At 45.1% G+C, this 13,332-nt stretch overlaps 1 protein-coding gene across 2 annotated transcripts in view; it reads right to left on the reverse strand.

Annotated features, from left to right (window-relative positions):
• The window catches only part of Wdsub1 (WD repeat, sterile alpha motif and U-box domain containing 1), a 29,197-nt gene extending 17,762 nt beyond the window's left edge, over window positions 1-11,435 (reverse strand). The window contains exons 1-5 of one of the 2 annotated variants that reach the window (XM_021193973.1): window positions 11,209-11,435; window positions 7,027-7,447; window positions 5,490-5,674; window positions 3,037-3,126; window positions 1,554-1,647 (exon numbers count right to left, since the gene is read on the reverse strand). In XM_021193973.1, the coding sequence (XP_021049632.1) occupies window positions 1,554-1,647; window positions 3,037-3,126; window positions 5,490-5,674; window positions 7,027-7,424 (767 nt within the window). In that variant the 5' untranslated portion in view covers window positions 7,425-7,447; window positions 11,209-11,435. The remainder of the gene's footprint in view (window positions 1-1,553; window positions 1,648-3,036; window positions 3,127-5,489; window positions 5,675-7,026; window positions 7,448-11,208) is intronic. The other variant, XM_021193974.2, reaches the window with a different exon arrangement.
• Between the last annotated feature and the right edge of the window lie 1,897 nt (window positions 11,436-13,332).

Raw genomic sequence — 13,332 nt, forward strand, 5'->3', positions numbered from 1 at the left:
CATTTGTATACATAAAATTAACTAACTAATTAATTAAAAATTTGTATGTAACACAGTAGTTGAAGAAAGCATTAGTAAGGGAGAAATCAAGAATGAAATATAAAAAGATAGAAATGGGCCAGAGAGATGGCTCAGTGGTTAAGGGCATTGGCTAAGCTAGCAAAGGGCCTGGTTTGATTCCCAGCACCCACAGGGTGACTTGCAACCATTTGTAAGTCCAGTCCCAGGGGATCTGACACCCTCTTCTGGCTTCCATGGGCATCAGGCACACATGTATTACACAGACTAAACACTCATTAAAAAAAAAAAAAAGATAAAAACAAAAATATAAAAAAGTCTACAGTTTGCACTTAACTGGCACCTTAGAGAGAGGGAGGACGCGACAAAGGCAACAGCAGAGGAGTTTCTAAAAGCTGATGGAACATTATTCCACAGATTTAGGAAAAGGATTCCTAGCATTGCTGGTCACTGTGGTCCACGCCATGCAATCTCCGCATTCAGGAGGTGCAGATAAGCGATCACCAAGAGTTTAGGTCCAACCTGGTCTGCATGGCAAGTTCCACCCAACCAGTGCATTCTGGTCTGGCCAGATGGCTCAGTGGGTAAAGGTGCCTGTGGCCACACTCAAGGACTTGAGGTCAATCCCTGGTACCCATGAGGAAAAAGGAGAAAAGCCACTCTTCCAGATGTTCTTTCACCCGGAGAGCATGCTGCCCTGCTGCCCCATTGCCCCGCTGCCCCGCTGCCCCGCTGCCCTGCTCATTGATCTAAACAAAAACTCCTAGCGAGGTAAAACTAAGCCCGCATGTAGATATGCTAAAGTGAGTGTAGGGAACATCACATACTAAAAGTTTTAGGACCATCTAGAAAGGAAAATATGAATCACATGCCAAGCAATGAGATCGAAAGGTAACTTTCTCTACAGCAACAGACCATTTAAATATGCCCAAGCCTGTCTGCTGCAAGCAAGTTTGGTTTACCTTGGAAAATAGGTGTGATTTACCTGTGGTCATCTTAGAAGAAGCACAGGGAGAAAATGTGTTGCTGAGATACATCACAAGAAGCCAGGTGGTGGTGCACACCTTTGATCCCAGCATTCACGAGGCAGAGGCAGGTGGATCTCTGAGTTCAAGGCCAGCCTGGTCTACAGAATGAGTTCCAGGTCAGCCAAGGCTACACAGAGAAACCCTATCTTGAAAAACCATGTTAAAAAAAAAAATCAAAATGAATTTCTACCATTATTGTTTGGGGAGGGGGAGAATACAAACTAACCATGCTGAAGTAGCACTATACCACTCAATGGATAGAATTTAGAAGACCCAAATATGAAGTATAGGAAAGGATAAAAAACAGTGGGCTGGTGGGATGGCTCAGCAGGTAAAGGTGATTGCCACCAAGCTTGATGACCTGAGTTCAAGCCCCGGCCCAGAACTCAGAGTGGAAGGGGAGAAAAGATCCCTACAATTTGTGCTCTGACCTCCGCACACATACTATGGCACCAACAACAGAGAAGGTCTCTAGGAGTATTAAGGGGTTAATTATAGATAGCTTACCCTGATGCAAGCATCTTTCCATCATGGGAAAAAGCACAAGCCAGAACAGGGGCGCAATGCCCACTTAGTGTGCTTTTATATTTTAATTCAAAGCCTGTAATTAACAAGGTGAGAGAAATTAGTAAGCTGATTATGCCTATAGTTTAAGTCAATACTATTTCATTAATACACTTAATAACGTGAGTAACAAAAAAAAAGCATAAAACTCTTCATGCAGCTTTGGTATCCATTCAGATAAGCAGATAATATAATATAGTTTTATGAGAAATTTTTTTAAAATTCAATGAAAACTGGGTATGTAGCCCTATGTCCAACACACACACGCTCCAACAATAATTTTTTATAACCCATTAAATCCGATCAGTGCTGCCAATGACAGCTTAATTTAAATGATATACTCTGCAAAAACTAGGCTGAAACAATTTTATAATAACCAAGATTTTTAAACATGTGAAGTGTGTGCAATTTATCTGCCAGATAAGTTAAAGATAGGCTGGCCAACTGCCTAAAAGCCTTAAAAATACCACATGCTTATATTTTGTAAAACCTGACACTACCAAGCATTTTGTCTTCGGTACATATGTCACTTGTAATTTACACATTCTACAAATCCACAATATCTATAGAACTCTTAGAAAGCAACTATAGCTGGACAGTGGTGGCACACACCCTTAGTCCCAGCCCCCAGAGCAGAGGCAGGCAGATCTCTGTGACTTTGAGGCCAGCCTTCCCCACTGAGAAACCTGTCTCAAAACAAACAAACAAAAGAAAGTACAAACATAAAATCCTTTTTATGGTTTTTACAATTACTAAAAAATAAACACAACTCTCTTTAAAGTAAACACACAGAACTCAGTGTGTACTGATGCCAACATATAGGAATAGCTGTAAGAGGCTATGGGGTATGGGTGACATCTGTGCTGAAGGGCCAGTTGTGGCCAAAGACATCCAACATTTACCCAGACAGGAATGTTGTAAGAGCAGCAAAGGTTTCAAGCTCAAAGCGGGACAAACGGGTTTTAACCTGGGAGAGCAATAAGAACCTTAAGACAGTGAAAAACTGCAGCACACAAGGTGAGCTTTCAAGTGCTCACCTCAACAGTCAAACAGAAGTCAGCTGTGCGTCACTGCTGACTGTGGAACTCGTACATAGAAGGATTTATATGTGGGTCCAGGACCCAGGCTTATCTGTGCCCTATGATACCATCGAGCAGAGTAAGGTGCAGAGACATGCTAAGGAGGCTTTCTCTGCACACGTAAAAATCAGGCTGAAGCTGGAACTGAACTGCTTCTCTTCCTGCTTTCTCCTCCCAAATATTCAGATTTTAAGTGTGTGCCACAACATCCAACTAAATAAAACATTCTTAAAACAGGTTTTTACTATCATTTAAAGTATCCAGAGAATCTTAAGTTAAAAAAGAATTTTTAAAAAAGGTAAGAATCTTACGTTGGTGACAAGTAATTTCAGACGGCTAGAACATACCTAAGACACGGGTAACAGTAACAACCCAGAGTTTGACTTCGCAGTCTTGACCACAGGACGCCAACTGGAAAGACTGGAGGCCTTCTCCGCCTAAAAACAGCAAAGCAGAAAAACACAAAGAAATACCAAGAATTGATAAAACATTTAAATCAAGAGGCTCTGATCAGATTGCGGTCTGTTAATGTGACTCATTTATGGCATGTAAACCAGGGATGTTTGTGAGCTAACACTAATCAAATGATTACAGAATTTCTTATGTATTGCATAGTATTATAACCTTAGTCTAAAATTGATGTCTTAAAAAAGTCCTTTTAGGCTCAAAGTTCTGTTAACATATTATTATTATATATTACAATATTTATTATATATAATATTATCAAATAAGCCAGTATTTAGCCATGAAAGCAGAATATCTTCCAACTGAATTTTAGAAGTTACAAGGCTGTCATTAATGCAAAAAAGAAATTAGAAAATTCAGCTATTTTAAGAATGGTAAATGGTTAATCACACCCAACGTAATTGCCCTTTGAAGTACCAATTCTTAAAAGCCTTCTGTAATGCACACAGAATAATAATAATTGATTTTCCATTTGATTTGACCAAGAGGAAAACTTGAATTACATAAATGTAAAATCATATCAATCCAGCTGATCTGCTGGAAAATATGACACAGTTTAGCAGAATTAACCAAATCAAGTTGGCATCTCAGAAGTCGGTCGAAGCTCTTCCACAGCTGCTGCCTAACTGCACAGTCGCCATTTTACACGGTGGCTTCACATGCACACACACCCTCCTGGAGGTAAAGGATCGTCCCACCCGGGGGGGGGGGGTGCTTGCTCTCCCGGCTTATGTCACTGCAGACCCTTTGGAAAAGTGAAAACTTCCTTGCCTAGTGAATGTGTCTCTTTGCAATGTTCTTTTTCAACAAGTGCATGGCTTAAAGATGTGGAGAAGGTACCACAAAAATGGGCGAAATGGTTCCTGTCTCTTATAAGTCCTGGGAATAAATAGCACAAAACAATCATCAAAAACATTTAGCTGAATTGGGCAGAGGCGTTTGACGGAAGAATGGGTTCATTAAAATAAAACCTATTAAACATATATAAAAGGTTAAAAGCGAAAAGATTTCATCTAATCAAGCAATCTTGACAGGCAAGCTCTAGTGTCCACTAGGTAAAGGGCTCAGAGGGAGATTGCTTGAAAAACAAATTCAGTACAAGCAACAGAAGAAGCTGCATGGCAAGACAGTGTAAAGCCGGGACTGGGTTTCTACACTTCAGTCAGGGTTAGGTTCCACATGCTCGACGGAGACTGATGCATTGTGCTTTGGGATTTGAAATTTGCCCTTCATTCTACTTGAATCACTGAGGGCTCTGGAATAAGGGGGATGTGGAAACCACTCTGTCTTCTTGCTGTGCCAGGGCTGCCTCTGGCATCATAGCTAGCTAGCAGCAGGTGGGTACTGAACCCTATGATACACAGACCAGATTTAAAAGGCTTCCTATGGTGGTGGGGGGGGGGAGTTTAGTTAATTTGTATCTATTATCATTCAACTGCTATCCACCAGGATTACATAATTTACTCTTGTGGCTCCTCTGTTGCTACAGGTACCTCTGATCTGATGACAAGACTAGAGGGGGCAGAGGCAGAATCTCTCCTCTAACACAGGCAATGAAAATGAACAAGGCTAACGGCCTTATCCAATGTCTCTACTGGAAACCAAGAGTTTAGTTTAATCGGGAATTCTTGTCTCATCTTTAAAAAAAGAATGAGTTATGCTGTCAAACATATTAGTCTTTAGAAGATTAAATTAGTAAAGGCGAAATGTTACTTCTATTTCCAATGTGTTGGGTGTATATGTTCATGTGTGCACATGCACACAGGAGCCAGAGGTCAGTATTAGGTGGCTTCCCACAGACGGTGAGAAACACTCTATCAGCCCCAATCTGAACCCTGCTCATCTGGCTAGGCTCCTGTGCAGGCCCCAGAGTCCCCCTGACTCTGCTTCACCAGTGCTGGGATTACAGGATTACAGGGGCGCACACGCCACTACTGGATTGCTTGGTGGTGCTGGAGACCCAAACGTATGCCTCCTGGCTTGCACAGCAAGTTGCTTAGCAACTTTAGAGCCCCATCCCTTCCTGAATTTATAAATGTTCTGTTTCTACCTCAATTTTAATTTTTAAAAAAAGACAGTAAAATCAACTGTGAAGACTAGGCAACTGAACCTATTGTGAGGAGCTGAACTGTCCTGTACAGACTTTAAAAGAGACAGACTTTTCATGTTAGAGTTCTTCCCGATTCATTTTGATCTACAAAGATAAGAGGCACAAGGATGATTCCGAAATAGAATGGAGAGGCCCTCAGTACTAACGATGACATGGAAACTCAAAGGACCAAGTCATAGGAATTGCAGACAGGGATCCCATGCTTAAAAGAGCGAGCCAACCAACCAGAGAGAGGCTGTGAGGAAAAGCTGCAGCAGGTGATGCCGAGATCGTGTGCTTTCTCGCTGTGCAGACACCTCATTCTGTCATCCCACACTGTCAAGTCCCCGCCCGAGGAGCCAGTGACAAAGAGGCCTCCATCAGGAGAAAAGGCACAGGCCACCAATGAGCTGTCCTTGACACTACCACACCTGAAACAGAACAGAAAAGGCAGGCGTGAGGTTCAGAGGCTCTGACTTTCTGTTACAGTCCCTTAGAAGGGACAGAACCAGGATGCCTACACAATAAAGCTTCAGCCGCTACTCACTGACACACTCTCTACAGGGTACAGCAAGGTCTTAAACACAGTAGCCGAGACCCATGAGCCTAGACCACAGAGACCTGAGCTACAGTCTCATATCTTTATATTTTCATAGGCAGTCTATGAGCACATTAAACCTCAAAGCTTAAAAAAAAAGCAAAAGGCAACCAAGCCCAACAATGGCCTTATTTAAAGATTTATTTATTTATTATATGTGAGTACACTGTAGCTGTCTTCAGATGCACTAGAAGAGGGCATCAGATCTCATTAGAGATGGTTGTGAGCCACCATGGGGTTGCTGGGATTTGAACTCAGGACCCCTGGAAGAGTACTTCAGTGCTCTTAACTGCTGAGCCATCTCTCTAGCCCACAATGGCCTTGTTTAAAATATACAGAATGATTTCTTACTGAAAAGACATGCTATTAAGATTAAAAACCACATTCACTTTCTGTATTCAAATCAGACACTACTAAGACTGTGCCTCAGCAGCCAACAAGTTCGTTAGGAACAAAACCCACGTGGGCACCACAGTTCTCCTGGGAAGACAGTTCAAAGTGCTGTCCTAGCAACACTGTTCCTGGGGGGAGAAAACAAAGCGGTGAGCCCAAGGCCATTAGAGCGCTGTTAATCACTTGCAGGAAGGAACCTGCGCCACAGAGGTGGAAATCACTCCTCGCCAGTGGCAAGCCCTCCTTAGCCAAGTACCCGTCCTTTCTGAGCTGTCTGCTCATGCTAGGTTAACCCTTGAACACCGCTTAAAAGCATCACTTCCTTCAGCTCTGAGACCACAGAGGAGCAGCAATTGTTGCCCAGCTGGGACCCCTGCTCTGCAGACACCAGGCAGGGAGAACATGAGATGATTTCAACTGTTCGCATAAAAAAGGTTTCTAGAGTACTCAATAATTTCAACTAATGCATCAACTACGTCTATTTTACCACAATGAAAAATAAAGTTTGCCGGGCAGTGGCGACGCACGCCTTTAATTCCAGCACTTGGGAGGCAGAGGCAGGTGGTGGGTTTCTGAGTTCGAGGCCAGCCTGGTCTACAAAGTGAGTTCCAGGACAGCCAGGGTTACACAGAGAAACCCTGTCTCAACACCCCCCCCCCCCCAAGAAAGAAAGAGAGAGAGAAAGAAAGAAAGAAAGAAAGAAAGAAAGAAAGAAAGAAAGAAAGAAAAGAAAAGAAAAATAAAATTTAATCTTAACGGGATTCAAGCCAGGCAGGGTTTAAGCAGCCATACCTATATAATTTGTATGTCTGTGCATTCCACAAAACAACAGATCCATCGGCAGCCCCTGAAGCCAGGAAGGCCGAGTCTGGGGAAAAGCAGCAAACGCGCACAGGGCTGCCACCCGGCTGCTCCAACACGGTTAGGGTGTGTCCGCTGTGCGTGCTCCACAGCACCGTAGTCCCGTCTGTCGAGCACGATGCTAAAACGTGTCCTGACGGTGAGAAACAACAGCAGTGGACGGCATAGGTGTGAAACTTCAGCGGGGAGTATGGCAGTTCAGCAAAGTCACTTAGGGAATACAGGCGGATGGTCTTGTCCAAGGAGCAGGTGGCCAGGAGGGCAGCGGAGAAGGCGCAGCAGCTGACGTCATCACCGTGATCAGCCAGCGTGTGAATCAGCCTCACCATGTTCCTCACGCAAAGTAAACAGCCTGCGAGTTTTTAAACCAGTCAAAGTTACATGTCACCCTAGAAATCAGGGAAATCCAAGTCTGTGTAAAAGAATCTACCCCACAAAAGTCGCGTTTTTAAGGGCAATTTATTACCTGGGATAATTTGGAGGCAATGATTAAACAAAAAACCCAAGAGAACCTGCTTCACCTTTGGAGCCGAAAAACCAGCTTTACCTCAGACCTGTTAATTGAAAAACGTTACAACTTTTAACTATATCAGCTGATCCCTCCACAAAGAGAGCCAAGGTTATTTGCTTCGCAATATATTTTACTGATGGAGGGAAAACCCCAAAGTCTCCTTCAAACTGTAGCTGTATTGAAAGCTGCCTTGTCGCATGCCTTTAAAATCCCAGCACTCGGGAGGCAGAGGCAGGTGGATCTCTGAGTTCGAGGCCAGCCTGGTCTACAAAGTGAGTTCCAGGACAGCCTGGTCTATACAGAGAAACCCTGACTCGAAAACACACACACACACACACACACACACACACACACACAAAGAAAGAAAGAAAGCTGCCTTGTCATGGTCTGCACAAAGACACAAAAGATTCCAGGCAAGGAAACCAAATGCTAATGGAACAGAGTTGTCCAGACCGAACACAATCCAGAAACACAGTTTAAAAACCTAAAATCCAAATTCCTCTCGATAGCTCATAAAAACATACGGTCTGATCCCTTTTTGTAAATTTCAGCAATATTTACTGATTTCATTTTACAAATTTTTGGTGTTCCTGGTGTTTATTCCGAGGTAATTTTTTAGACTCAGTTTGTAATAATTACAGGTTTTATCAAGACATTTTCATTCAGTTTGTCTTTTTTTAATTTCTCCTCTCTCCTTCCTGATCTCTGGATCCGTTCCTTCTGGAAATAATAGCCTTCTGCCTTCATGTCACGTGTAATATATTTAATTATATATATATAGTGTAGTGAGTGTGTGTGTGTGTGTGTAGTGTATGAGTGTTTGCCTGAATGCATGCTTATATTCATGCATGCGGCATCTGCAGAGAGCCAAAGAGGACCCTGGAACTGGAGGTACAGGCAACTGAACTGCCATGTGGGTGCTGGGAATCAAACCCAGGTCCTCTGGAAGAGCCACCAGGGCTCCTAACCGTTCTCTCTGGCCTCACACCACACACATTCTATTACTTCCCTGCCATCCCCTGAGCTTTCTGCTCTTACCGTGTCCTTTCGAATTTCATGTCCCACATATCTCCACCTCTGACACAATTATAAGAATTAAGATCCAGAATCTTATCTTCAGATCCTCAGTTTTGTGTGTCTAATTTGGAACACATGTGGAAGCCAGGACGCTGGACAAGGGCACTGGGAACATGGAGACTTTAGAGGGTAGAGACTCAAGGGCTGCTCCATATACAGAGTACAGATGTTCAGGTACTGCGGCAGAAAGACTTAGTCTGGGAGGGTGGGAGAGATGAGGGAAGGTGAGTGTGAACCAAAACGAAGGGTTCCAAGGGTCATGGAAACCCCATTGAAAAATATAAACATTCTGAAGGTAGATAACTTACAAGACTAGCTAATACTGCCCTGGACACAAGCCTGGTGGAACTTCACCTATTTTTGTTACTTTTCTGTTGTGGCAAAGACACTATGACCAGGAAAACTTATAAAAGACTTTATTGTGGCTGGTGACTCCAGGGGATCAGTGTCCTCTTGCTGGGGGATAAGGCGGTAGGCAAGCAGGCACGCCACTGCCACTGGAGCAGCTGCTGAGAGTGTCTCCCTGATCCTCAGGCAGGAAGCAGAGGGAGCGCGAACTGGAAACCTCAAAGCCCATCCCTAGTGACACATGTCCTCCAACAAGGCCACATCCCCTAATCCTTATCAAACAGTCTCACCAACTGGGGACCAAGCACTCAAACAGACGAACCTAAGAGAGCCATGGTTCAAACCATTACACGTCCATGGGAATTGTTGGTTGGAGAAGCCCCAGAGGCCCCCCAAGCAGCACAGGCTCTTGCCAAGCCTTGGTTGTCCACCAGAACTAGATGACAAAGCTCTACTGCTGAAGGGTCCACATCTCTTGGGTCTAAGATACAAGGAAACCAAGCTGCCAGTGTGCTGGAATCCTCCTCCATGCGGGCTAGCTGTTAGTGCCACTGGTGCTATGGAGGCCGACAGAGAGAAAAGACAGGTCTTAATTAGCCGAAACTCTGTGCAGTGCATGGTGAATGCAGTCTCATGGAATGCAGTGTAGATACTGAGGCTAAGGAAAGCTCAGGAAGCCGCCCAAAACAAGATGTTTATAGCATCCCTTCTAAGGCTTAGGAACAACTGTAGGACAGGGAACCAAAAGACTTCAAAGGCAGCGGACAGAGGAAGTGCTCTGAAATCCCACCCACTCACCCACTACATACAGCACTGCCACTGCAATCATAAATGCCCAGCAAGCTCCTTACTGCGCTGAGCCCACACAAGGCTGGCCCTGTCCAGACAGGGATCAGGGGAGTGGCTCATGAGGCACCACTTCTTACTTCTGAACTATTGGCCAATGGTAGATTCTGGGAGGAGGGGTGAGGGGGGCATTGTGTTCAGGTATCCACAACTGACTAGCATTTGTGTGAGTTTGGCTTATTTCACTTAACAGGGTCATTTCTAGTTCCATCATTTCCCCACAAATATCCTGATGTCATTTTCCTTTGTGGCAAAGTAAAATTCTATTGTGCATAGGTACCGATTTTAAAAATCCATTTGTATCAGTTTAAAAATCCATCTGGCGACAGTCACTAGGCCAGTTCCATTTCTTGTCGTATGCAGTCCTGTACCATGCACAGATGTGCATGTATCTCTGTGGTAGGACTTAGAGCTTTGGCTATATAAGAAGTTGTACAGGTAGGTCGCATGTTTGTCTTCTGAGAATGCTTCATACTGATTCATACTGCTTCATACTGCTATAGCGGCAGCCCCAGTGTGCATTCCCACCGCCAGTGACCACAAAGAAGTAGGCACCTTGTCCATATTATCTCTGCAACCACAGCATGCAAGGCAATGCTAGGTACCTAACGTGCTCAAATGAAACTCCGTTCCAAATATAGTTGAGTTTGCCTTTAAATGTTATATATGAAATCTAGCATGGAATGATTTAGAAAGTAAAGCTTCCAAAACAAAAATCTAACAGTGGAAAAACGGTATAATTAAAATTTAGTGCCGGGCAGCCTGGCCTGAGCCTGTAACACCAACACTAGGGAGGCAGAGGCAGGAGAATCAGGAGTTCAAGATCACCATCAGCTAAACAAGGAGGTAAAGCCTACCTAACAGGTCTCAGAAAACCAACAAACGAATAACAATCGCGGCTGAAACCATCCCTAAGAAACAGATGTGACCCCGACTTGTAAAATGGATAATCCCTTGTCTTCATCTAGTTTACGGAAATCTCTACAAATAAACAAGTAAATGTTTTCATTTTCATCTTCTTCCCAAAGTTCAGCAGCCTTCCCTCCAGGCCCATCAAAGCCTCACAAAACAAAACAAGCAGGAACACTCCAACAGGTTCTCGGAAAACAAGCTCAGATGGAGCTTTCTGGAGCCCGTCCAAATCCCCAGAGTGCCAAGGCAGCGAGAGACTTTCCGAACCGGCTCCGGCTCTCTGTCGGCGCGCAGGAGGCCGGGCGAGCCGGCAGCCCAGTGGGGTGTGTGGGGTGTGTGGGGTGTGTGTGACCGCAGCCCACCCGGTGGCCCGGCCCCGCCCCCGTCCCAACGCCACCTGGCGTGCAGCCCACACTCACTTCCCTCGCACCCGGACTGAGAGTCCCGCCTCCGGGCGGCTCCTCCCTTGCACGGCTCCCGGGGTCGAGGTCACGCTTGTCGGGTTGGCGCACGCACCGCCGGGATCTGAGGTCACTTGCACTGCCCCGGGCTCGGCCCCGGGCTGGGCCCCCGGGCTGGGCTGCTGGGCTGGGCTGGGCTGCTCACTAGGCAGAGCCGGACTCACTGGGTCACGTGTTACCGAACTGAGGTGGGCGTGGCTGCGGCGCCGGGAGAGCCGCGCAAGCCCCACCCCGCGCCCGTGCCCGCGCATGCGTGCCCGCGGCAGCTCCGATAGGACGGTTCCCTGTGGGTTTTGACTGTGGCTAATTTACCTGGAAATTGGTTTTTTGTTTTTGTTTTTGTTTTTTTTGCTTGTTTGTTTTGGGTTTTGTTTTTACTTAATGGTCCAAATGGGACTATATCACGCTGCCAAAAAGTAGCTCAACCTTTTTGCTCACAGAAAAAAATGTTAGATTAAGCTCCTTTGTACTTAGATCTTTATCACACTTCTGAACCGCAACTAGAGCTAAATAGAAATGGAACAACTGGGTGTATGAGCCTAAAGGCTTTTCAGATGTAGGCTACATACCAGGTACCCAGTGACTCTTCAAAGAGGCATGGTTTGTACTCTGAATGATATGTGTAGTGTGGTCCCTGTCTCTCCACATTCTTGCCAGACTTAAGTGTTATCTTTTTCTATCTCCATAGTGACTGGAGCCCTGGTGAATGTGTATTTTGTTTGATACGGGCATAGCCGTATCAAGGAGCCCAGTGCCTTAGAGCCCTGGGAGTGGAGAAGCCACCCCTCCTGTCAGACGTTCTAATGCTGACGGGGTGTGCAGAAATGTCCTCCAAGGCTTTGTCCTCCTGGATATTTACAGCCCGCAGACTGCTCCCTACAGAGACTGCTCCTAGTGATTAGCGAAGCCTGTCTCCTTGTTCAGCTGAATACTATAAACCCTGCCATCTTAATTCAACTATATGTTGAACTGTAACCCCTCTCTGTGTCCATCTGTATGTATTAAATATGCTGGGCTCCCAGGGTTCTGCAGCCTTTTCCATGAGAGAGCCCAGACCATGTGATCCCAGATTCTGTGGTTGTGTGTCTGTCACGTCTTCATTCCTTTGAGGCCCCTTGCAAGGATGCAGGACATCGCCATCAATTTGACTGGCTGTTATCTTAGTAGAATCTATGAAATCTATGAAATCATAGTGAAATCTGTGAAAGAAACCTATGTGATAATTAATATTGTCAATGTGTTCAGAGCTAGAAACACCGTGGAAACAAACATCTGGACGTGGATGTGAGGGATTTTCTCGATTAGGCTAATGAGGTGGAAAGGTTCACCCTACCTGTGGTGGCACCATCCCACTTGGTGTCTTGGGCTGAATGAAAAGGAGCACCAGTGTTCATCTCTTTCTTGACCTGGGTGTGATGTGATCAGTTTCCCCAAGCAGTGCTGCCCATATTCCCTGTCACGATGCTCTTTATCCTCTGGAACTGTGAGCCAAAGTGAACCATCCCTTCCCCAAGTTGCTCATGCTCTGCGTTTTATCACAGCAGTTAGAGAAGTGAGTAGTAGACCCCACCTATAAACACCAGTTTGCAGGAACACGTTCACCCCAAGGGACAGGTAGTTTGGGGGAGGCAAGCCCTCTCTTGTAGCTTGTCTCTTGCCTAAAACCTTGGAATATAGAAGACTTTCTAAAATATGCCAAATAGGAATAATTTTTAAAAAAAAAAAAAAAGATTATAGAGTTAGGTCTCTGTTCCTCCCCCATTGGACAGATGGATAGGTAAAGCCCTCTGTCGCACCACCTGAGTCCTTGAGACCAGATGGTAAAAGTCAGGGGAGGGGGGCCTGCATAGTATATTTTTGGCTTCTGGTCTCTACATTTGCTTCAACAACATCAAAGTGAATATTGCCACCATCAATCTTCCACTGACTTCAGCCACATGATCTCCATGCTCCAGTAAATAGTCCACCTCCAGAAAGCTCCAAAGTACAGGGGGTGGTGCATGACAGAGCAGAATTCCAGCTTCATGGACAGGAGTGAAAAGGAAACAGAAAGGGGCTGTATCCCACTACTGCGTCACAAGT

This window comes from Mus pahari, chromosome 3, assembly GCF_900095145.1.
Source record: "Mus pahari chromosome 3, PAHARI_EIJ_v1.1, whole genome shotgun sequence".
In the NCBI taxonomy this organism is placed as follows: Eukaryota; Metazoa; Chordata; class Mammalia; order Rodentia; family Muridae; genus Mus; species Mus pahari.